At 57.7% G+C, this 25,510-nt stretch overlaps 2 protein-coding genes across 2 annotated transcripts; both read right to left on the bottom strand.

The window, feature by feature from the left end:
• Positions 1-3,367: 3,367 nt before the first annotated feature.
• TMDD1 (transmembrane and death domain 1) lies at positions 3,368-4,334 on the bottom strand. The gene has a single exon (XM_061361804.1). The coding sequence runs from the start codon at positions 4,267-4,269 to the stop codon at positions 3,589-3,591; it is 681 nt and encodes a 226-aa protein (XP_061217788.1). The 5' UTR covers positions 4,270-4,334; the 3' UTR covers positions 3,368-3,588.
• Positions 4,335-6,505: 2,171 nt separating this feature from the next.
• FIGNL2 (fidgetin like 2) lies at positions 6,506-19,280 on the bottom strand. The gene is made up of 2 exons (XM_061361793.1): positions 19,153-19,280; positions 6,506-9,424 (listed from the first exon to the last, which is right to left on the bottom strand). Exon 2 carries the CDS (start codon positions 9,411-9,413, stop codon positions 7,281-7,283), a length of 2,133 nt encoding a protein of 710 aa, XP_061217777.1. The 5' UTR covers positions 9,414-9,424; positions 19,153-19,280; the 3' UTR covers positions 6,506-7,280.
• Between the last annotated feature and the right edge of the window lie 6,230 nt (positions 19,281-25,510).

Below are 25,510 nucleotides of genomic sequence, written 5' to 3'. Positions count from 1 at the left end.
CAGGAACATCTTGAGCCAAACCCAAGCGTTGCTTTTCCTCCATGCCCAGGCTCAGCCCTCCCCCAGCTCCCGTTCTGTGGTGTCCTCATCAGTACCCAGCCACTGCTCTGCTTGAGGTGTTTCTTCAGGGCCAGCATCCGGTGTCCCCACAGAGGCAGGGCAGCAGCGCGAGGGCTCGGTGCTGCTCACCTCCAGCAGGGATGCTGAGGCTGAGCGTGGAGCACAGGAAGGGTACCCAGCAGAGCCCCTCGATGGCAGGATGAACCTTGGTTTGCAGCATCTCACAACCCCGAGAATCCGAGGAGTCACTTGAAATCCCACAGGCCAGCAGGAAGCCACCGGTGCCCCCGGCATCCTCCATGGCAATGGAGCAGCCCTGCTGCTCCCAGCACCACAGTAAGGAACCTTTTCTATCCCGTCAGCTCTTGCCCCACTCGCTCCTAGGATGTGATGTGTAATATAACACGGGAGAACCCAACAACCTCCATACACATGTACAGGCTACATTGTAAAACAGCACAAAACGAGGCAAATAGCTGAGAAGTGTGGTTGAACTTTTTAAAGATATTATTATAAATAGTGTAATATATCCTTTTATTTTATCAGCATGCCTTTTTGTAAATACAAAGAACTACAAAAGTATAGAATGGCTTCTGGCTTATGCCATTGTCCATGGTTATCCTTATTTTTTTAATACCTTTCTGTTCTCCTTTGACTTTAGAGCCAGTGACTGTCCCCAAAGGCAAAAAGAGAGAAATAACCCCCTATTCCCCCCCCAAAAAAAACAGCTTTTAAACAAAGCTTTATTGCAAATGATCTTTGCAACAGCAAAACTCTCCAGTTTTGGGTTCCAATGTGCAATAAGTTGAGCACTTCTATGCAAGATTTGGCTCAAGTTCATCGTTGTTCTTCAGCTGGGCTATTGACTCGTAGGTGAAGCTTGGTGCGTTGAAGCGTTCGTGCTGGCCATTGCATTCAGCTACTCGATTAATTTCCAATAAAAAGTCCCTTCAAACTCTGGATATAGATTGGATTTCTTTACCATTAAAGCTGGGCTAGAGGCAGGAGGCCGCTGGGATCAGTCGGCATCACTGGGATGGGATGGGAGCGAGGTCTTGCTTGGTCCTTGTGCTCAGAGCAAGGTTTTGGTGGGGTTTGGGTGGTTTTTCCCCCTCTGTGGCCTCCCCAGGGTGGGGTTTCCATCAGGTGCTGAGCAATGGGGCCACGTCTGTGTGGCTGCGATGGGAGGAAGGACAGAGCTTTGCTCCAAGAGCACAAGGGCCATTCGTGTCGCTCCAAAGGGGGATTTGGATCCTGGCATTGTGGGAGTGAAGCACAGGGGGTGTTGCCAATGCAAAAGATGGAGCCAAACCTCCAAGGAGCTCTTTAGGCTCCCCCATGTCCAAAACTGGGTTGATTTGGGATCATGCTCTTCCAAGAGCAGAGGGGAAGGGCGAAAAATCCCAATTCCAGCCGCTTTATTCCGTTCTCTTAAAGCAGGGAGGCTAATGTTGAACCAACCAAAGGAAACTCAACCCATGATGTTCCATAGAGCCCACACTTGAGTTGGAGTCCAATTTGCTGCTGCAAACAAACCCCTGTGAAAGCTCAATACTGTGTATTAGAGGTTGCATGGTGGCTCCTCGTGATCTTACCCAACATGATGAACAATCACGTTACTCTAAGGCAAATGACAATGAAATAAAGGTTACCCTTTTCACTCCATGAGGGAAGGTTGTCTTGGTGTCGCCATTATTCGCATCCTCCTCCCCTTCCATCTCCCCAGTGCATTTTAGGGTGGTTTTAGCTGGAGTCTGCAGAGGAGAGCAGAGTAAGATGCAGTGGAAGCTGCTGGAAGAGAGCTTGATGTGTTCCTTGGTGCTGGGCTCTGTGGGTGCCCTGCTCTGAGCTGCCTGCCCTGGTCCATGGGGACCAATGCTGTCAGTGCCCTTGGGCATTGTGATGTGATGGGGACGTGCCCATGCACAAGGGATCAGTTAGAGCTGGATGAGCTTTAAGGTCCCTTCCACAGGGATCTGTGATCCAGAGCCACCAGTGAGCCCGGCCCCCACGAGGCTGTCACATCCCTGTTGGCTTCTTGCTTTCCCCATGCGCCCAATGGGGTCCCCCATGGAGTGACAAGGGCTGATCCATGGGGACCTCCCCCATGCTCGGGGTGCAAGTGGGAGGTTCTGCTGCTCAGGAGGGCTCTGCAGCCCCCAAGCCAGCATCAGCCCATCCAGCTTGTCCCACTTCAAAGGGCTGAGCAGGGCACAGCTCCAGGCATCAGCCCTGGTTTAACCTGAGGTTGTTGCAGTGGCTGAGGGACCACCTTGGAATGAGGTTTCTTATTGGATGCTGAGCCCAGTTTATTCCAACGATGTGGGTTTTGCTGCTCAGTTCAGGCCAGGTCGCTGCACGTTGTAGTTCTGAGCATGAGGGTGCTGGGACACCCCATCTGTGAACCGGGTGTCTCCTTCCCTACCTCACAGGGGTGTTGTGAGGCTCAGTGACTGAGTAATGCAGTGCAGAGCTGGGGGCACCGAGGGATGCAGGGGGTGACAAAGATGCTGCTACCGAAGTGCTCCTGACCCAGCATCTCCCCACAGAGCTCCTCTCCCTTTGCATACCCTGTTCATGACGCTGGCGTTGGCCCCGTGCTGGTCTTACCCTTCCCCTCCTCGGTCCTGTCCTGGTTTACATGGAGAAAGGAGGCTGAAGGGAGGGAGGAGGAAGGTGGTAAAGCAGCGGGCTGGGGGTCGATGTCTGATCTTTGAGTTCCTTTGTACTGTACATCTTTTTACTTTGGAATTTGCAATAAAGAGGGATGTCCATCTTGTTTTAACAACTTCTGCTGCCTGCCCTGTCGTTCTGTTCCCTTTGCACACCCCAAAGCCCTCCGCTCAGACAGGTCCTAGAGTGGAAACCAAGAGCATCACTTGGGGACCTCCAGCTTCTGTGGGTTTAGGGCTATCACACACGTGCATCTCTATCAGCCCCATGTGCCAGTGTTCAGATAGCTGCAGCTTTCCCTGGCCCTGTCAGCAACACAAACCCCATCCAAGCCTCCCCCTAACACACAGCCTGTGGGTTTGGGTTACTCTGCAGATGTTCTTTGGCTCAGAAATGCATAGGAAAAGGTAAAACTGCAGTGAGATACAGGCCAAGAAGGGAGCAAAGCTTCCAGCCCATCAGCACAGGATTCAGGAAAGCCAAGGGTATCACCCAGAGCACAAAGCACCTCTACAATCACATTCAATCAGGTCACTGGGTTGTAATTAACCTCTGCTGTGAATAATGAAGCCAAGGTGCTGCCTCAGCACAATGACCCAGCAGAAGGGTTTTATTCCCTCCCTGTGGCCAAGGGAGCTCTGCTCCATCTCTGGCATCCAGGGACAACCAGGAGCATCCCCAGCGCAGCCGGAGGCGGTGGCTGGTGGACGGTGGACGTCCATCCCCAGCAGCACCCAAGCCAAGGATGGGACCCTCCCTGCCCCGAGGAACACTCGGGGTCGGTGTCTGGGTCCTAATGAAGCTTTATTGGGCCCCTGTTTCGGGAGATGCTGCAGCTCGGGCTCCATCCCCGCTTCAAGTAGCGTCCAAGCTCAGCACCCAGCAGCAGGAGGACGCGGCAGCCGCGGTGAGGACAACGGAGACCAGGAACCCCCCGAGGATGCCCGAGGCCACGGGCACGACCCAGCCCAGGAGGCTGCGGGTGTACGGGGGGGGCGGGCGCCTCTCCACCACCAGGTCCCCGAAGTCCGCGCTCGGGGCTCTCCGGTCGCGCTCCCTGCGGCGCCGCTCGCCCCGCAGCAGGAGGCGGGAGCGGGCCCGCTCCGCGGCTCGGCCGTAGCCCTCCACGTTCCGCAGCAGCTCCAGGCTCCGGTCCTGGTTCAGGTTCTTCCCCAGCTCCCGGGCGATGTCGGGGCGCCCGATGCGGCGGAGCCCGCGGGCCAGGCGGTCCCAGCTCAGCGCCTCCCCCGCTCGCCCCAGCCAGCCCCGGAGGGTTTCCGAGCATCCCCCGGCACCGCTCAGGTCCCGGCGGTGCCGGCGGGGGATGCGGTTGTTCTCCTCGGACAGGCGCTGCAGCTCCCGCTCCCCCAGGTCATCCAGGCCCGACAACAGCAGCCGGAGCCGGCGGCACTCGGACGGGGCCAGCAGGTCGGCGATGCGGGCCATGGTGTGGCTGCCCACGTTGGCTGCCACCGTGTCCTCGCACCGGCTGCCTGCTGCCAGCAGGAGCAGGATGAGGCCCGCGGGTACCAGCATCGACCGGGTGCTCCTCGGCGTCAGGGTGGCCCTGGGTCGAAGAACCTCCCTCCTTCTCTGACCTCCCAAACAGAGTGCTCCAGACCTCCCTCCTCATCTGACCTCACAAACAGAGTGCTCCAGACCTCCCTCCTCATCTGACCTCACAAACAGAGTGCTCCAGACCTCCCTCCTCATCTGACCTCACAAACAGTGCTCCAGGGATGTGTTACCTGTTACCAGGTGCGTTGTCCCATGTCACCTCCCAGGAGTGAGTGTTTACTGTCCAGCTCAATGCTGTGCCTCCAGCCTGTATCCCCGACAGCATCCCTGCCTGCATCCTCGACAGCATCCCAGCCTGCATCCCTAACAGCATCCCAGCCTGCATCCCCAACAGCATCCCTGCCTGCATCCCCGACAGCATCCCAGCCTGCATCCCCGACAGCATCCCAGCCTGCATCCCAGACAGCATCCCAGCCTGCATCCCCGACAGCATCCCAGCCTGCATCCTCGACAGCATCCCAGCCTGCGTCCCCAACAGCATCCCTGCCTGCATCCCCAACAGCATCCCTGCCTGCATCCCTGCTTGCATTTCCTACAGCATCCCCGACAGCATCCCAGCCTGCATCCCTAGCAGCATCCCTGACAGCACCCCTGCCTGCACCTCCGATAGCATCCCTGCCAGTGAGCCTAAAGCATCCCTGCCTTCCCTAACTCACCCTCCTAGGGTTTAGGCTCCAAACACCCACAGCACAGGGACAGGCCATCTTGGGATGTCCCCACCACTCTCTTCCCCTCTCCCAGAGGCCCCTCTGAGTCAACAGCAGCAGCTCCCCTATCCCTCCCTATGGAGGGAACCCACTTTCCCACTCCCACCCCAAATGGATGGAGCAGGGTTGAGTTGAACCAATGCGGGTTTGGCTCAGGGGCCGGGTAAGGACCCATAACCACGAGGTGGCCCCGCACCACCAGCACATCCGCTCTATAGCAGGGTGCGGGTAAAGCCGGAGGAGGACGGAGCCTTCCTCCCATTTCCCAGCCCATCCATCCTCCGAGTAATTTATTCATAGCTTCATAACCTCAGGGGTCCCAATAAGAGGCCGGAGCTGCTGCATTGTTCTGGATGCGCCAGGGCCAGCACAAAGGCTCCAGGCACCTACCGGCCAGGGATGCTACCACGTTCCCTATGGTGCAGGGACACAGCATCCCATAGGGCTGGGAAAAAGCCACTTTTCCCTTTATTTCCATTCATAACAGCAGCAAAAGGTGAGAATCCATCCCTGTGGCATGGCCAGGGTCTCGCAGGGATGGAGGGCACCCAATGCTAGGTGTCCCTGCTCATGGCAGGGGGTTGGAGCTGCAGGAGCTTTAAAATCCCTTCGTCCCAAACTATTCCAGGCACGTTCAGGTAATCTCTTTAATACTGTGTAATACTTTTCTTCTTAAAATACAGCATTTCTTGAGGTAGACCATTACAGCTCAAAAGCATTTCTTATTCTTTCTTCTTTCTCAGCCATTAATAAGCCATGAATTAAATACTTTCATGTACAATATGTTGCAAAATGAGGTAGAAATGGTTACAGAGTGTACAAATATGATAATAATAATTAATAATAATAATAATAAGTCTTCAGGAGCCCAGGACCACTTTTTGGAGGAAGAGGAGGGGAAGGTGACTGCCCCCCCCCCCCGTTAATGCCCTTTGCACCCATGCACGTTCCAAAGGGAAAATGCACCAAAACAGTGGGAAACCATCCCAAAACTGGCCAATGCAATGGGGGGAGCATGTTCTGCATGTGCAGACCCTGAGGTTATGGGGGGGCTGCTCCGAGGTGGCCCCAGAGCAGTTGCACCCCCAGTACAATATAGAGCAATAGAAGAAAGTGATAAAATGAGGAGCTGGTTTAACTGGAGACAAGAAATGAACCCCCCCACCCTTGAGATGCAAAGGGGGGTCCATGGGGATGTGCAGTGGGGTCAGGCTCTGGGTGATGCATGGTGCGGTGGTTGGTCAGTGAGGGGGAACCCACACTCGGCCCAAACCCAGGACTGTTTTTGGGGGGGAACGTGGTTTCCTGCAACTCTGTGGTCACCACCAGCCTCTGTTGGGGCTTTTTGGTGCTTGGAGGATGGTGGGAAGCTAAAACCACCTTTGTTTGCCATGGAAAGGGAGCAGAAGCTCCCAACCTACGGCACGGACACTGCCCCTTGAGGACACGTTATCCACCAAACACTACGGGAACAATGGGAACCCAAGGAACTCAACTCATGGCATCAGAGATGTGAAAAGCACCCAAAATACATTCAACTTTGCTCTTTGTAACAGCTTCAAGTTTCTTTTTGTCTCTTCCTTTCTTCCTCCAGCCCTTTTGGAAGCAAATGCAATGAAGCAGCTTTGTCCAAGGTCTGAAAACTCTTTAAAAAGCTCTTTTCCTACCATAAAAAGAGGGTTTTAAACACATTCTTTTCTCTTTTTGTTGAGGTATTTCTTTTCCTGAGTAGTTCAAAAGCAAAAAACAAACCCAAAATCACTACATACCTTACAAAAATAAAAACCCAAGTCTAGGAGATCCATCTACAGCCTTTAACTCCGACACCCCCAGGTCTGTGGCTTTCCCCTCCCCATTCATTCCCTCCTGGATCACGGCTGCTGGTGCCATGGGCGAGGGGCTGCTCTGCTCAAGACGCCGGAGGTATTCCTGTTGGGAACAATCAGTCAAAGGGATATCAAAAGGAACGGTAAGAGTCAAGCTGTTGGGTAGCCGAGGCTGGAAAGGGGATGCGGAGGCGTCTCCAGCCTTCGCCATCCGTCTGCACCGGGGATGGATGGACGGGAATACAATAAATAGGTTATCCTGAGTTCAGTGGGCGCCGGAAAACCAAGGAGAGGAAAAGCCTGGCCAAGGCCAAAGGAGTCGGGGTGAGGTTTGGTTATGCAGAACCAGAGCCTCCCCAGACCCCAACGCAGCCCCCTCCAAGCGGTCCCAGTGCCTTGGGATGGGGCGAGGGGTCCATCCCGGTGCCCCGCGGCGTCAATGCCTGGTGCTGTACAGTTTATCCCATTCCAGGAACAAGTCCAGCTCCTTCTGGGAGGCAGCAGGGCGCACCTTGCAGAACGCCTTCTCCAGGTCCTGGTAGGAGAGGGGCTGGAGCTGGCCCTGCAGCCCGTGCAGCGCCGTGGCCCCGGCGCGCTGGCACAGCTGCACCAGCTCGCTGCCCGAGAAGCTCTCCGTGTGCTGCACCAGGGAGTTCATCTCCCGCTCGCTCAGGCAGCAGCTCTGCTGAGCCAGGGCGTGATGGAGGATCTGCCTCCGGGCGATGCTGTCCGGGGGGGGGATGTAGAAGCGCTTGGCGAAGCGCCGGTGCGAGGCTTCATCCATGCTGCCGGGCCGGGAGGTGGTCCCGATGACGACCACGTTCTGCTCCGATGAGGTAGAGACGTCGTCCAGGTAGGAGAGGAGCTGGGACTTGAGGCTGCTCACGTCCTCGCCGGCCCGGGCCAGCAGCAAGGCATCGGCCTCGGTGATGAGCACCACTGCGGGCTGCCGGCAGCTGGCCACGAAGAACACGGTCTGCAGGATCTTCTCAGCCTCGGCTTTCCAGGTGGAGAGCAGGGCTGTCCCGCTGAGCTTCAGCAAGGTGGAGCCCAGCTGCGTGGAGATGCAGCGGCTCAGCAGCGTCTTCCCCGTGCCGCGGGGACCAAAGAGCAGGATGGTCCGGGGCGGCCGTCCCCCCCCGGTGTAGGCACCGGGGCGCAGGATGGGCCACACCAGCTCCTCCTCAATGGTGGCCTTCACAGAGACCTGCCCGGCGATGTCCGTCCACTGCACGGGCGGCCCCCGCTCCACGATCTTGGTGTTCACCAGCTCCAAGAGCAAGGGGTCGACGTTCTTGGGCTGCTCCTCCACTGCTGCACTGCTGAAGAGCGGGGCTTTGGGGGGCAGCCGCAGTGGGAACGGGGGCCCCGGCTCAGCCGCCCGGTCCCCATTGGCGAGAGGCGCATCCCCGGTGCCGTAGGGCGGTGAGACCATGCCCTTCATGGGCTGCCCGCTGTACTTGCCGCTGTGCTCCTCGGCATTCCCGGCTCCCGACGGCCGCTTCCCGGGCTTGAAGGCCACCTGCGGGGACTCGGCGCTGCCACCGAACCCGTTGCCCCGGCACTCGCCGTTGTCTGACAGGGGGTAGGGGGACTTTGGCTGCTCGTAGCTGTATTTCCTATACCTGCCCTCCCCTTCATCCTCCTCAAACGCCTTCCTCTTCAGCGCGCCGGCCGCCTCGGTGCCAAGGGGGGGCACGGCCAGCGGGGCCAAGCCAGCGCCCTGGTACCCATAACCGGGGACACCGGGCGGGCGGGCAGCGGGCGGCGGTGCTGGGATCGGGGTGGGCGCCGCGATGCCGGAGGGCAGGTAGGAAGCCGAGGGATGGGGCGGGTGGATGCTCCCATAGCCCGGCTGCGGCGGGTAGCTGCCGGCTGTGTAGTTGTACATGGGGCCGGAGGAGCCATAGCCCGGCACCAGGGCAGGAGATGGGTGCGGGGGCTGCAGGAGCCCTGAGCCATGGAGGGCAGGGGGGTGCGGAGGGGGCAGCGCTGCCGCCGGCTGGGTGCAGTAGCCGGAGGGTAAATAGGTGCCGCCGTAACCTGAGGGGTACTCCTGAGATGATGCGATCCCGGCGGAGCCGGCGCCGGCTCCTCCGCAGGAGTTACTGGGATACATGGGATCGGCGAGGCTGGCGGGTACCACGGGGGAGCCGCCGAGCCCAATGGCCCCGCCGCTGGCAGGGGGCACCACCCCCTTGGTGCCGGGGAGCCCATCGTGGATGGGGGTCAGCGGGTAGGAGCCGTCGGAGCCGTGTGCCCCCGGCCAGGGCTCCCCATCCCCTTTCTGCCCATTCACCGGCCCGAAGGCTCCGTCCCCGTAGGCACCGAGCGCCGGGCGCTCGTAGGGCGCATCCAGCACCCCCGAGTACTTCTCGGCGTACCTCTTGAGGAGGTTGGAGGCCGTGAGCGCTGAGATGTCATCGTTGGCCCAGGCGTAGTTGAAGCGCTGGCGGGTGCTGGGGTAGAGGTCGGGTTTGTGGGCTGGGGACGAGGTGGTGGAGGAGACGTCGAGGTGCTGCTCCGGCCACTGGTTCAGGGACTGGGCATGCTCTGGTGACCAGTGCATCTTCAACAGACCTGCGAGGGACAGGAGAGTGCCGGTGACTGCGGGGACAGGGGTGAGCTCCAGAAACCGCCCTGGGACTGGGCCATGTCGTGGGATGGGTTGGGATGGAAAGGACCTTAAGGTCATCCAGTTCCATGGGCAGGGACGCCTTCCGCTAGGAGCAGCTTGCTCCAACCTGGCCTTGAACGCTGCCAGGGATGGAGCATCCAAACCTTCCCCGTTCAACCCATCCCAGTGCCCCAGCACCCTCATAGGGAAGAGCTTCCTTATCTCCAACCTGAACTCCCCCTGTTCCAGCCTGACCCCATCACCCCTTGTCCCATCGCTGGTCCCTCCCCAGCATCCTTGTACCCCGCTTCAGCCACTGGAAGCTGCTCCTCTCCAGCCCCAGTGTTCTCAGCCTGGCTCCTATGGGAGCTGCTCCAGCCCCTGCTCCCATCCCGGCTGTGAACGTGTCTCGATGCTCCCCATCACCCCCTTTTATGGACCCCCCCCATGCCCTAATGCCCAGCACCTCCAGGGACATCTGAAGCAGGAGCCAGGAGAGGACCTCGTGCTCCATCCATCGCCTCCCTCAGCCTTTAAGCCACTTTGTGGCCACCGCACAATTAGATTACTTAAGGCTTTAATTGACTTAGATGGCATTTGTGCTTCCACTTTGGATATCAAACTTCCACAAGAGGATTTCAACAGCGGCTTTCCAGGGCTTGAGCCGGCATCTCCCCTGCATTTACTGGCCATTATTAAAGTGCTCCCGTTAGATAAATGCTCAGCCTGCAGGAAAGGGCCCTTTTAACACACACAAAGGAGAACGTTGCCCATCCTGAGCCCGGACAGGATGGGCACAGAGGGATGGAAAGGGAGAAATGGGGCTTGGATGACTCCATAAGGAATAAGACTCCTTTTAAACATAGCTTTTTGTAAAGGGAGTGTTCCTGCTCTCCTTAGGGATGAAGGAGGTGCCAGGACCACGACCAGCAAATCCCAGCCCTCAATGGCAGCATCCACATCCTCATCCTCACCCATCCCTCCTGGAGAAAGGAGAACCCAAGGCCCTCTGTGACCCTCCTGTCCTGCATCAGGGAGCTTCTGAGGACACACACGCATTACAACAGGCTCTTCCCTAAGGAACACCCGGCTTTTCCCTGTGGCACAGATCGATACCAACACCCAAATCCCACTGCTCAGACACCAGAAGCCTGATGCTGGGAACTGCTTTCCTAAGAGCCAGCTGAAAGCATCACCACAGCCCCATCCCTGTGCCCTGTGAGGAGCAAGGGGATGCTTGGATCCAGAGCAAACCTGAGCGCGAAGCAAACCCGGCTCCATCCATCCCCTTTAAAGACGGGATGCGTTTGGGAAAGCAAAGCCAAAACCTCGGGAAAACCTGGAAGCACAGGCGGGGGGAGGGCTGTGGGCAGGGAGGACTTGTCATGGGCTTGAAATGGGATGTGAAAGAGGCGGCGGAGCGGGACAGATGTTTCAATGCTCCCCTTGGCAGTGTGAGAAAATGAGTGTCCAGTGACCAAATGGCCGGGCTGGTTCCCACCCTCGCTGCTGCCCATTATCCCTAGGGATAGGGGGACAAAGGCGGGCAGGGGGGGCTGGGCAGGGGAGAATCCCATTGTTCCCGCCCGCCCTAATTATGGAAATCTTGTTAATCTATTCAGCAGCGGCTCTGAGCCGGGCTTTTGTTCCGGGGCTGCGCGCCGAGGGTGTCCAACGGCTCCGCCATGGGATGGGGTGCGCTCCCTCCCGCTGGGGAGAGCGCGCCATGGGGGACTGCAGGCGATGGGGAACTGCCCCAGCAGCATCCCACTGCTGGTGCCTTTGTTGGAGCAGGGATCCAGCACCCCCAGCCCTTGGATGCAAAGCACCCCGTGGATTCCTGCTGCTCCCAGCCCCAGGTACGCACACAGAGGGGCTGGATGCATCCCGATGTCCCCTTGGACACCCTTTGCTGCTCTGCAGAAGCATCCCGAGTGGGATGCTGCTGCTGCGGGTGCAGGAACCTGCCCATGAGCTGCCTCCATGATGCTCTGCTCCTCCTGCCACTGTCTCCCTGGGTTAAATCCTCCTGCAGGGCTGCCAGCCTGGAGGATTTATGCCTTTTCCAAAGGACATTGAGCAGCTCCATTATCCCTGTAATGACCTGCGGCCTGATGCGATCCCTTCCCAAGGCAGGGAAAGCCATCCCTGTTCCAGGCTCTGCCTCCTGTGCTCCCAGGTATTCCAATGTGCAAACTTTGGGCTAAGAAAGAGTAAAGGATGCTGAGAGTCTCCATTCACAGCCCAGCCCTGAGTGTCCCCACAGCCCTGCTAACCTAAGGCTTCTCTTAGCATGGATGCTGTGTGAGATGGATCTTCTGCGCTGTGCCCAAGCCGAGGACATGGACCAACAGCACCAATGTAGCCTCACATCAATGCCACTCCTGCCCCAAAGCTGGATTAGCAGCACTGAATGGTCTGATCCATGGAGGATGCTCCAGGTCCTGCAGCAGCCTCAGCAATGTCCTCATGGCAGGAGAGAAGAGACCCAAGCAAGCAGAAGACAGTGGGAATGAGTTCTTCTTCTTTTAAATGAGGCATTTCCTGAAGATTTGCTCAGCTTCTGCCACGAGGAGCTTGTCCTGGGCTGCATCCATGCCTCCTATGAGCAGTGTGGGCAGGGTGGAACGGCATTGCCATCAGTCAGATCCCAGCCATACATCAGAATACTCCATTTACACTCACTGGGGCTTGGGGTAACACTTATGAAATACTTCAGCACCAATGCTGTAGATTACAGCAGCATTTGTGCACGCTGACACACACATGCAGCTGGATATGGGTCATCCCTAGTGAATCCCTACATGGTGGGTCCCAAATAGGCAGAAGAGCCTGGCAGTGATTCACATGGCTGGTGGAGCTGGTCCTAAAGCCAGGACTCGGGCAAAGCAAGCACAAAGCCGCTCTTAGCCAAGCTATAACCCAAGACCAATCCCTGGCAGCATTTGCAGGGGTTGGGATGTTTAAATCCCCCAGCCCGAGCCCGGAGCACAAACATCGAGTTTTCCAAGGCAAATCCATTGGGAAGCAGCATTTCTTTGTCCACCGCATTCCCCGTCCCCTCTGCGCCCGGGCCGACAAAGCGAGGATGGAATTGCAATCAGAGCAGGGCCAACGGACATATGTTAAAAGGATTTAGGCTATCTCCCACCCTGCCCTCTCCCAGCCCCCTGGAGGAGCAGCCTCAGCCCTGGCCGGAGCGATCCAAAGGCTCCGGTATCCGCTTTGTCCACCCATATATCAAGTGCAGAGCAGCTGGACACCAGCACAGCCGGCAGTGACCAACGGGCCCTCGTCCATCTGTGCTGCTTCGGCACCAGCCCAGCAGATGAGGCATCCATGGATGTGCTGAGCATCACCCATCTGTCACAGCGAGAGGGATGGGAATGTCACCAGGAGGGAGCGGTACCCAGCCTGGGAATGCCCAGATCCAGGGGATACGGCACTGAACCCCAGGGAGGATTCATAGCAAGCTGATGCGATGGGATGGGAGACGGATGGGAGGACAAGAAGCAATAAAGGGACCTAAAAATACAGTGACAAAGGAAAACAGCCTCCTTCTTACTGCAAGGATCCTCGGGGTGACACTCTAGCTGTGGTCTCCACCAGACCTGCTTGAAGGATGCTCCTCAGGTAGGAAGGAGGTTTTATAGCAAGATCATCACTGAGCATTCGAAGCACCCAAGAGCACCGCACCTCAAGGTCAACTCAAGGCACAGAGAAGGGTGCCATGGCCCATGGGTGCTGAGGATCTTCACCCAAATGCCATTCCTTGATGCTGGACGAGCTCCCCAGGGCCGGGGTTGGACCCAGAGGATTATATTGGAGAGGAAAATCCATTCCTCATCAGCAGAATCATCTCCCCAGCCAGACGTGGCCCCAGAGGAAGGCCAGGAGGTCAAATGGACCCTGTCTCCGTGCTCGTTTCCTTTTTCCAAGGAGGAAGCATTGCCATCACATCCCATCTTCCCACAAGCACTTGGATGAAGATGCAGCTCAGGAAGGGGCCCAAGGGACCGGGTACCCCCAAACCCTCTCATCCCAGGGTGTTTTCCCTGATGAAGCTCCAATAACAAACTCCCTTGGGAGAAGAAGCTGAGGCAGGAGCCACCATTCCCTGCTCTATCTTACCCCGTATGGGCTGGGGTCAGTGCCAAGGGCTGCAGCAGGGACATGATTTGCTCCATACACTGGACCCTGTCCACAGGGGCAGCAGCTCCAGCTCATCACCTCCATGGAATGAATCCATCTTCATTAACTCTGATTCCAGGGAGCCTCCCAGCCCCATCCAGCCCCATCCAGCCCCATCCAGCCCCACGCACTGGTTGCATTTTCCACCTCAGTGCTCTGAGATCCACAGGGAGCAAAACCTCCCCTCTGCCATCAATCCTGCAGCTCCATCCTTGCGGTCCCCACGTGTCCCTGTCACACACCCCGCGGGGTGGGGGACCCCATTCCCTGGGGAGCACCTTCCCCTGCCCTCGGGGCTGGGCTGGGGGAGGCCTCTCTCCATAGCCTTTGTTTTCCCAGCCTTTTGACTCCCGGATTCTTGCCTGAGCGGCCTGAAAAGCCGCGCTCCCTCCTGCATCCATTCACTAATGGGTTTTCCACCAGTCCCCCCGGTTTGGGCTCCTTTCTTCACTGCCCTCATCCACGCCTGAGCCTGCAGCAACCCTCTTCCAGGATGGGCTTTGGGCATCGTGCTCAGCTCCCACCGCCTGCACCCAGCGAGTCCGCACTGGTTCGTGGCTGTTGGAAGCCTGTTATAGCTATCATTATACACACACCCCAGCCTGCCCCTATGGGGCTGCTGCTCATAAACCCCAAGAGGTTAAGGAGGAACCCGGTGGGAGCAGCATTGGGCTGAAGGTACCAACGGGAAACAGGGAGAAGTTTGGAGCCGGGCAGGCTCCGTGTGCATCGATCGGGGCAGCGCCGCTCCTGCCTCCCGGAGCTAATCCTAGGGCAGGAATAATTCATCTTCCTCCCTCTCCAGCAGCACTCATTAAAAAGTAATCACCTTGGAGGGGATGAAGAGCCCAAGGTCAGCTCTGTGATGGAGTCATTCTGGAGCATGTACCTGGCTGTGACCACAGCCCTGCCCGTGCACACCCAGCACCTTCAGCCCCATGGCTGGCTTGGATGGGATCAAAATGCAACTGGGGAGACCCTGACACTCCCAGACACTCCCTTCTGGGAGCATCCAGGGCCGAGCACCCAGGTTGTTGTTCTCATTGACCCCAAGCACCCACAACAGAGCAGGGAATGTGGCACCTTGGTGCACTCTCAGGTTGCCATGAACCATCCCAGGCACCACGATCTTCCCATTGCCATTCCCAGGAGGAAGAGGAGAGGTCGCTCCAGCACAGCCATGTCCAGTAGAGCCCAACCTCACACTGGCATTTTAACCCACTGATGTTGGCCAATGCGTGGCCTTGTGCTCAGAGGAGATGCTCTGGGGATGGAGCACAGGGAACGGGAGGCAGGATGGGGCCGGTGATTCCAGCTCCGGTGATGCCAGAAGGGATAGGAAAACCCCTCCACTGAGCAGGGCTGGGCCAGTGCAGAGCACAGGGGACACCATGAGCAGGGATGCGCAGGATAAGCCCTTCAAAGCACACTCAACCTCTAACCTCCTGCATGCAGCACATCACCCCTGGCCTTTAATTACACATTGCTGCAGCCATTGGTCCTCTTGCCATCAATTACCCCCACGTTATCCTGCCCCGGGAGGCAGCGGGATGTGGGGAGCAGAGTCAAGTGCTCTGCTTGGAAAGGAACAAGAGGAACAGCCTCCGAGGGGATCACCCCTTTGCTGCAGCAGGGCTGAAGCAGCAGACAAAGCAGCAGGTTCCATGAGAGATTGATGACAGGGAGAGGACCTGGGCTCCAGCATCCCCCCGATGCCACGAGTCCCCCCCCAGCTCGGTGCTGCCGCTGCCCCTCTCATCTATTGACACAGCAAAGTCTTTGTGAGGAGCTGGCTCCTCTTCCGAGCGCGGCCGGGGCAGGGAAGGGGGACACTTATTCTGCTATTACTCACCTTGGGTTTTGTAGGCAAGACAAGTGCGGGTTAAAGTGCAATTTGCCTTGACATTAGTTTTCACTTTCTTAGGGGGAAAAAGGCAGAAAAAGTGGCCCTTTTCTCCGCTGAAAGAAAGCACTGGGTACCACAGCTCTACCAGATAAGCATCCCTCCAGGGAGCGCATCCCACCAGGGCGCGCATCCCTGCATCCCGGTGCAGCCCCGGGCAGCAGCACAGCATCCCTGTCATGAAATAAACATGATTGAGCTGCCTGTCCTCAGGAGAAAGGAGGCAGGAAGAAACCCCTTCATGTGCATCCTCCCCTGCTCTCGCTGTAATTCAGCTGCATCTGCGAGGCCTTGGCTGGGTTTATTGGGGCCCCCATAAAGATGAGGGCTTGCTGATAAGCGACCCCAGGCAGCAGCACTGGAGAAGCTGTGCTGGGGATCTGTACAATTTAACCAGCATTAACTTCAGCTGATGACAGGCCACAAGGCCAGGAGAGAGCTTTTAAAACACCCTCGTAACACAGCAAACTACACCTCGCTGCAGAGAGCCGGTGCTGCCTTCCAGCTCCTGCTTCTATCAGAGGAGAGCTGAGCCCCCGTGTGTGTGCAGCAGCATCCTCTGCTAACCAAGGGTCCATGGAGCAGAAGAACCAACAGGAAAATACACCCGAAGCAATCCCAGCAGTGGAGCCTGCAAGGGGATAAAGCTGGTTTCCAGAACTGGGAATTGCCAGGGCTGGCACTGGGAAGAACTGGTTTAGTGGTGGACTTGACAGACCTGGGGTAAAGGTTGGACTTGATGATCTTAAAGGTCTTTTCCAACCGGGTTGATTCTGTGATAGGATTCTATGATTCCCTGCTGGCTGATGATCCAGGAATGGGAATTTCCCTGCTTAACTCTGGCTTAGTCCCAACAGCTCCCTTTAATCAGGACACTGGCACGTGTGTCCCATGGGATGAGAGGGCAATGACACACAAGGGACCAGCAGCACCATGTTAACCAGCACACCCATTAACCAGCAGAGGAAGGCAGTAAATGAGATGCCGGGAGCCTCCAGTTTTCCTGCACGCTGCCAAATTCCAGCTGACGTTTGGCCAGATGCGCCGGGATCTGCCCCGGGATGACAAAAGGAGCCTCCCCGGCAGCCCGTGTCCAAGGGCAAAGCTCCGCTTCCAGCCATGGAATCACTGGAGCTCAAACCCTGGAACTGAAAAGTGTTTACAATGGCATCAAGGCAAGGGTCAGCGTGGTGCAAGGGTCACTATCGCTTCTCCAGATGCATTAATGTCATTCCCTTTAGGAATCCTCGCTCCAATCGGGTGCTCCTGCATCTGCTGCCGTAAGCCATGGATTGAGGGATTCCTCCTTCCCTACACGCGACCCATCTCCTTCCAGATGAAAACTGGGAGGTGCAGAATCCCCAAACCAGTCCAGAGGCAGAGACAGAAAGGAAGAAAGGAAAATACTGGGCTGTTTGCAGGAAAACCTGGAGGCGGCATTCCCATCCCGAGGGAACAGCTCCTCCATTAATACAAATCAAGTCCACAGCAAACTGCAGACACAGCACACACTCCCCAACTCCTTCCAGCACTTATTTAAATGATGGAGGATGATTCTGCCCTCACGGAGGTGATGCTGATGCTGTGCCACACGGAATCGCTTCATTCCTTCTCATCCCATGGGATGCAACACTGGCTGTGGAGGCAAATGCTCCCGGAGGCTTTTGTGTTTACCTTTTCCAAGGGGGAAGGAGGAGTGGGTGAAGTGACCTGGTGGCCACTCCCTTGGCCTAAGGTTAGGCCCTTGCTTCTGTGTTTGGGCACCCAACATAACAGCGGCTACTGAATTCCCTGAGAGCAGAGGATGGATGCGGGATGAGGGACAGATTTGGGAAAACCACAGCTCCTGTTTGCATCAGGCTGTACAAGCACGGGAAGCGGCATCAGGATCATCTCCTCCTCATCGTCCTCCCCATAGGAAGGCGATGGGAGCCTCAGCAGCACTGGGGGAGAAGCCCATTGCCAGCCAAGGGGGTGAATCCATGACCGCAGACAGGCTGCTTGCTTCAGCTGCTGTGTCCCACGGTCCACAGCATCCAGGGAAACCCACTCGGGAAGATTTCCCAGTGCTTATTCCCCGTTTCACTGCAGGGAATGAGCTCTGTGGGACACAAGAGAGGTTTGGGTGAGGAACACCGAACCCAAGATGTTGTTAAAGCCCCAACCCAGACCTCAGAAGGGAGAAGAAAGGCCCCGAGAAAGGGAGGGAGGAGAAAACAGGGGCTCCTGATAAGCAATTGTTAACATGCTCCATATGGGACACAACTTGCCTCTCTGTTTAACCCAAATGATAATGGCTAAAGGGAAGAATGCGGCGGGAGAACAAAGGCGGCTGCGAAACCCATCCCTGCTCCCGAGAAACCCAATTGTGAGCAGGGAGAGCCCCCGGCTGCTCCTTCTGCTCCCTGGGAGCTTTGCACCTCCAACCGGGAGCGGGGGGGGGGGATACTGGAGCCGTCAGCAAGGAACCAACCCCATAAGAATGAGCAGGGCCATTCCCGTGAGCAATAATAAACTTCCACAGGAGCAGCACTGATGTAAACACGGAGCCCGCTCCTCTCGGAGCTGGGATGGGTTCAGCCCTGGGTGTTTATGTTATTGTGGGATCCCGCAGCTTTCCGAGGAGCACAATGCACTCCGTGCCATTCATTATCCCCCACGAGAAAATGTCAACACTCTTGTGCTAAAGAGAGCTAAACCAAATGTTTAACGGGATAAACAAGCCCCGGGCCTCAGATCCCGCTGGAATGTTGCGTTCAGAACCACCTCCCAGAGCAAACAGGCGCCGGAGCATCCAGGAGCAGCAGAACCCGGAGCCCTGTCATTGCCGGAGCAGCCACCAGCGCCCAGGCAGCCCCCGTGGGGAGGAATCCAGGGGGAAACCTTGGCAATTCCCATGCACGGGATGAGGAAATCAACCCCAAGCCGTTATCAGTGCATTCAAAGGAAACACCACGCGCGCTCGAGGTCTCTCATCATTTCAGTTCAGCACGTCCAAAAGCCCTGAAATCTGCCACAAAACCAGCATCCAATCAATGGTAATGCTAATTTTTGTGAAACTTGGAACGCTGTAAACCAGCCTCCAAACCCGGGGGTTTTCATGCTGGAACGCGCAGGATAAAGCTGGTTTAAACCCTTTCTCTTCCCAAAGCCCCTCGTTACAAGATGCCATCAGCTCCTCCGCGCCACGACCGCTTTGGAGGCGAACGAACGCTCCAGCGTGCGCTTGACGTGCGGCAGCGGCCGGGGGGAGCGCGCATTGTTCCTGGATGGAGGGGGCGATGGAGGGGTGGAAAGAGGAAAGGAGGGACGGGAGGAGGGATGCGTGGATGGGATGGACGGAGGGGGCGTCCCTATCGGCCGTGCGCACCCCTCCGGCCGCGGGGGCCGGCTCCAGGCGCTCCCATGTCATGAGCACGTTAGCGCGGAGCCCCCGCAGCCCTCCCGGGATGCCCCGTTCTGTTGCGTTACCGGGGCTGCGTTACCGGGGCTGGGTGCCCGCAGCCCCCCGCGGCCCTTCCCCAGACCCGGCTCTGGGGCTGCCCCGGTCCCCCCCCTTCCCCGGTCCCGCTCCCTGCGCGCCCCGGCCCCGCTCACCTCCTCATGCCGGCGGGCCCTAGCGCAGCCCGGCGGCGGGCGGCCGTGCGGGGCGCCGCATCCTCCCGCTGCCGCCCGGACAATGCGGGGCGGCCCGCGGGCGGCGGGGGCTGGGGCCGGCGCTGGGGCTGGGGCCGGCGCTGGGCTGGGGCTGGGGCTGGGGCTGGGGCTGGAGCTGGGGCCGGGGCCGGGGCCGGGGCCGGTCCCCGCCCGCCGCCCATGTCCCGCCCCTGCGCCGCTGCGGAGTGGGGCGCGGGGCGGAGCGGGGCGCGGGGCGGAGCGGAGCGGAGAGGAGAGGAGCGGGTCCTCGGCCGGGAGCAGGGATGGGGCTGGCAAAGGCTCCGCTCCGGCCCCGCTGCCTGCCCGGCACAAAGGCGGAGCGGGAGAGAGGGCGGCCGAGAGCCCGGCACCCCGAGCCCCTGCACCCCAGCATCCCTGCACCCCAACCCCTGCACCCCAGCATCCTAGCATCCCTGCAAGCCAGCATCCCAGCACCCATGCACCCCAACCCCTGCACCCCAGCATCTCTGCACCCCAGCATCCTAGCATCTCTGCACCCGAGCATCCTAGCATCCCTGCACTCGAACCCCTGCACCCCAGCATCCCAGCATCCTAGCACCCCAGCATCCCAGCACCTCAGCATCCCAGCACCCATGCACCCTGAACCCCTGCACCCCAGCATCCCAGCACCCACGCACCCTGACTCCCAGCATCCCAGCACCCACGTGCTCCATGGCACCCTGATTCCACAGTACCCTTGCCCCCCAGCCTCATGCACCCTGTACTCCAGCTCCTCAGCATCCTGAGCCCTGCACCCCAGCTCCAGTCCTGCCTGTACCCCCAAGGACCCTTTTGAAGCCCATGGGCTGGGTCCTCAGCTGCTGAAGTGCTCGGAGGAATCCCAAATACCTGAAATACTTTCCTACTATTAGTTTACCGTGCAAAAATAAACCATTTGCCCCAAGGATACGGTGTCGATGGGAGGTGGCCACAGCACAGCCCATTTACTGTGGCACTGGGCCATGCGCTCCCTTCTCTGCGCCCCAAAATTCACCTTCTTGGGGTGGGATTGAACCAGGAGCACCCAGCAGCCGCCTCCCCTTCACTCTCCAAAGCCCCACTTCATGCTGTTTACCCAGCTCAGGCTCTTCCCTGCTGTAATCACATCACGGCCCTATTTGCCTCGCACAAATGTTGTCATTCCCTCAGGGATTAGGGAATATTTTCCTTTGCAGGAGCAGGCGAGCATTGCCTGGACTAGGGCAGACATTGGAGCTGAAGGGATCCTCTGCCTGATCCCAGCCAGATCCAGGGGTGATGCAGGATCTGGAGGTTCCCAGTTTATTCCCATCAGTATATTTGTTATCAGCAGAAAATGCCTCAAAACTCACCCCCCCACCACCTCCCCATCACTGGTATTCCCTGGAAACCTGGCGCTCCAGGAGGAGCATCCAGGGCTTTTCTACATTCAACAGGAAAAGGCATTCAGCTTCTTGCTGCATCCTTGCATGAGTCCCTTTTCTCCATCCACCAGCAGAGGAAGCATCCCAAATGACAGCACCAGGAATGAGTTTTGTGTGTAGGATTGCAGGAAAACACCAAAAACCAGCAAATCCCAGTGGGATGCACCAGGACCTGCCCCACGCTCCCAATGTCCCAGCATGGCTCATCCAAAGGCAGCTCCAGCTCCGGCTGAGCCTCCTGGTTGTCTCATGGCAGGTCTGGAATGATGCCACCACCTTCCCCATCCCTGCCCATATCCCAGCCACATCCCCTGTGACACAGCGGGATGCCAACCATCCACCTCAACCACATCAGTTAGGTTGGCCACGGTCACCTATGGGCCTCCAGGGCTGGGACATTGCAGCTTCGCAGGCCCAGGGCTGTGTGTATCTGGGTGCTGCCATCCTAAACCCGGTATCTAAGGATGCTAATCCCAGGCAGCTGTAAACCGAGGCTGGCATTCCCGTTTCAGTGGGTATAAGCTGCCTTTTATTGCAGTGGGAATCCGGATTCCTCCCTGCTTGCTGAGGTCACCCCCCCTCATTAGCCAAGGAAAGGCTGGATGGAGCTGCGGGGTCAGAGCCCTTCTTTTCACCAATCACTGCCCGTGGTTCCTCTCCTCTAAAGTCCGACCTCGTTACTTGTGCCGCGGGTTGATCCGCGATGGAACCCATCAGCGGAGATCCGTGCTGACACCTCCTCCTGCAGCCCACGGGGGTTTCCCTTCTCCCGCCGGGAAGCCGGAATTCCAGAGCTCTCAGTGGGGTTTGAGGCCAAACCAGGATCATCCGAGGGCTGGGGGCTTTGGCCATGTGAGGCTGATGCTGGTTCATGGAGGGGTGAGAGCTCCCTGCCCCGGCTTGGGCTGTGGGAGCAGATGTGAGAGCAGGGCTGAGGCACTCAGAGCGCCCAGCGCCGAGCCAGGGGCGTTAATTGAAGAGGTCTCTAATTATTTAATGTCCCTTTTCCCTCGGGATTGGGGAGAGCTGGAAATTCCAGCTACAAAGGGCTTGAAATCTGGCCATGAATCCACGAGAGGCTGAGCTTAAGCGGCTCATCCCTGTGCGGTGGGATGGGGTTGGAAGGGGATGTGATGGGGATGTGATGCTGGACCAGGACCTGCCTTGCTGCTCTGTTTCAGCTCATTTCAGGTCTTAAAACCCAGCACACCAACAGTTTATGGCCTCGTGGCGCTGGCTGCATCCCAGGGAATCATATTGGGATGAAGAGTGTTATAGGGAGACCTGAATCCCAGCCCCACTTTGCCAGCACAGCAGTAACAGAGAGCCCACATCATGCTCGGAGCAGAGAGCTGGGGGGATCCCGGGAAAGCAGCAGCTCTCCAGCACAGGGATCCCTCACTGGGATGTGTGGGAAGCACACGGCTGCTTCCAGGGGCCTCAGATGCACGGATCCCCCTGGAAGCCCCATGCACAGGGATAAACCCCGCAGGCAGAGCGGATTATCCTGCTGGAACACGCTGCTGCCTCCGTGTCAGGGAGCAATTGCCCTGGGGCTGAGCACTTAACTCTTCACACCTCCCAAAGCAGTAAAACCTGCGGCATCGGGACAGGACTCCTGCAAACCCTGGGCTTGATCCCGCCTGGACCAAGGGGTCCATGGAGAGGGGTTTGGACAAAGGGATGCAGGGACAGGCCAAGGGGAATGGCTTGAACCTGCCAGAGGGGAGACTGAGATGCGCTCTGAGGCAGAAGCTCTTCCCTGTGAGGGTGCTGAAGACATGGACTGGGTTGAATGGAGAAGCTGCGAGCATCAAGCCTGCCGCTGTGGGTGGAGACCAGTTGTGCCAGTATAACCAGTTACAGAAGCTGGGTATAGGCCAGGTCTAATGGAGTCCTCCCTAGGTGTTAGGAAGCACAGAGCAGTGGGACACAGTGGGGAGTGGGGAGGAGCTGGGCCATCTTCCCAGGCTCCCTCATGCAGGCAGACAGCCATCAATCTCCAGGTTGTTCTATAGCACCGTGCCCGAGCCTGATTTATGCCTTACAAGGCTCGAGCTATTTTCATTTGTCTGATTTATGAACATTCCATCAAATCACAGAGAGCTCCTGATTTATGGGCACTGGATCCTCGCTGCTCCCAGGATTCGGGGGTACCTGCCCCGGGTGACAAGAGCAGAAGCGCAGCATCCCCTAAGAGGGAACGTGAGCTCTTGGGTCCTTCAGCCTCCAGAAACTGCCTCTTGGAGGGGGTTTCCTCCTTATAAAGAGCTTGAACTGCATTTCTGGAGGAGAGGATGCTTGTGAATAAGCAGTGGTTGGGGAAGAGCTCGTGTGGCACAAGCCTTACTCTCGGTTGCGGCGCTGAATTGTCACATGTGAACGATCTAAGTGGCACCAGTGGAGCCTCTGGGTTCAGTAACTGCAGCCGCTGGGCCTGGGACCCCCCCTCAGCCTCTGCTGAGAGCACAAAAGGAGTTTAACAGCTTCATCTCCCACATCTGGTTGTGCTTAAAGCCTGTGTAGTTAATAGGGCTTGTTCCAGCCCAGCGCAAGCAGAAGGCTGGAGCCAGGGGCTGCATCCCCCATCGCGAGCATCCCAAACCCACCTCCTCCTCCCATCGAGAGGTGAAGTTGCCTCCATTCCCTTCCCTATTTCCCCCTATGGGAGGACAGAACTCCAGGCCAGCTGCTTTGCCCCCCACCATGGTGGAGAAAGGGAAGGAGAAGTGGTCCCCACTTTGCCAAAGGGGAGCAGCACAACAGGCGAGCCCTGAGCCCCAGAGCATCACCCCCAGCACAGGGACCCCGTTCACTGTGCAGAGATGGAGAGGGCAGAGGCTCCATCGGCAGCTTTATTTACCTCAAGTGGCTCCCGGGGATAAGCAGCAGCCCCAGCATCCTGCTCCATCCTGAGGAGGGTCCTCGTGGGCTTATCTGTGCTGGGGGCAGGGGAAGGCAGCAGGGAGAGGGCTTCAGGAGCTCTTTGTTCAGCCCGTTTGTGTAGGAACCGTAATTCAGGCCTAAAATCTCCCCCCAGGGCAAACATGGCCCTTAATTAAAATATAAATCAAAGGGCCATGGCTATGAGGATGCTTTGGGGATGCGGCCACTGCCGCTTGGTCCATGGGTCCAGCCACGGCTCCAGCTATGTCCTAGTCATGGGTCCAGCCCTGTTCTAGCCACGTGTCCACCCCTGGGTCCATCTCTGGGTCCATCCCTGGGGTTTAATCCCCCTGAACGCCTGATTTAACAACAGCAGCCACAGAACCGGGGCCGCGCTCCGGGTGCACAAAGGGAAAAGATTTATCTTGAGAGGCTAAATCCACTTAGAGGAGCTTTAGGGGCCATAAATTGATTGCTCAGGGGACACGGCAACAGGAAACAGCTCCACATTCACTGAGCTCGCTGTGTTCTTGCTGCATCACGAGCAGGCGTTCGGGCTGGGAGCTGCAATCAAAGCCCATGTGCATGGGGTGGGATTAGAAGGAAGCAGCAGGACCCTTTGCAAAGGGGGATCCGGGATCCCTGTGGCAGCTCCATCCATGCTGTCAGCCATCACCAAGGTAAGATGTGAAAGGAAACCCTCATCCAAGGCAGGGAAGATCAGAGCTCTCCCAGCAGCTTTCTGCATCCCAGGTCCGCTGCCAGCATCCCAGCGTCCCTCCTGCTGCACCAGTAGGAGCAGGGAGGAGGAAGTGGGAATGCAAAACCAAAGCTGCACCAGGCACAGGGAGGAGCTCTCAGAATCAACCCCCTGTGTGAAGAGCTGCATCCATCCTATCAAGAGTGGAATAAACCAGCAAGTAAAGGGCAAATCTGACTTTCTGCTCCTTTCATCCAGATGATTCCTGCCTCCTTTCTAACCCTGCTCCTTATTTGCAGCCAAGGAGGCATTGGAATTTGCAGTGAGAAACAGGGAGAGCTTCTCCTGAAGGGTTTGGTTCCAGGCAGGACTCACCAGGATGGGGCTTCCCTTTCCATTGTCATAGCAGGAGGTCAAACAACACCCGTGCAGCCCCAGTGCAGCCCCAGCACAAACCCACCCTGACCCATTTCCCACTCCTTCTGCAGGGGACATTGTCAAGAACAAAGGGAAAGACATTTCCCCAGCAGCAGCTTTGTCCAGGGGCCAGAAATTCCTCGGCACAAGTGGCCTCACGTCCAGTAAACATCAGCAGAGCATCCCTGGTGTTAAACAGAGCAGAGCAGCGGCTGCGCACAGGGGATGGGATCCTGCAGCACCTTCCTCCCTGCGGCACAGGGTGCGGGTTAACCCTGACCCCAGCCTCATGTGCTTAAAGATGTGGAGAGCTGAGGCAGGAGAAGAGACCAGGACCCTGGAGCTTCGTGTACAGAGGATAGAAACCCCTCTGGATAACCCTTGAGCATCCTCACCCGCTGCCCATGGACGGGTTTGACTCCAGATAGGTACAACACTTGTGCCATTAAAGATGACTTTGTCCCTTGCATTCAACCAGGCGGTTTGGAAAGGCTCACATCCAGGCAGCAGAGCCCCAACGGGAGCACAATGGAGTCTTGTTTCTGGTAACCCGAGATGCCTCCGTCCCAGCTCTTTAATTTTAGAGCCCACCACGCTCGCATTCCTCAGCACCACAATGGCAGATATTTATACTCTGGAATGCGGAGCCCGGTGCTAATTGAACAGGCCTGGGAGAGCCAGGGCTGCTCCCCAGAGCGGGCGCTTGCAAAGGGAACGTTGGCCCAGGCAGAGCTTTATGGCTTCACCCACCTCAGATGCCCATAAACGTGGAATGATGCTCCCTGTGGAGCGAGCGCAGGGATGGACAATCCAGCTGTGGTGGATGGGAGAAGGTGGCATGGAGCAAGGAAAGGTGACATAGAGAGGTTCAAACCCCCCCCCATGGATGTGA

The sequence above is a fragment of the Neopsephotus bourkii genome, unplaced genomic scaffold, assembly GCF_033783945.1.
Source record: "Neopsephotus bourkii isolate Nb327-2 ecotype Australia unplaced genomic scaffold, CSIRO-AGI_Nbou_v1 NB_1063, whole genome shotgun sequence".
NCBI classification, from domain to species: Eukaryota; Metazoa; Chordata; class Aves; order Psittaciformes; family Psittacidae; genus Neopsephotus; species Neopsephotus bourkii.
The sequence above is the reverse complement of the archived record's forward strand: the minus strand, read 5'-3'. Positions and strand labels throughout refer to the sequence as shown.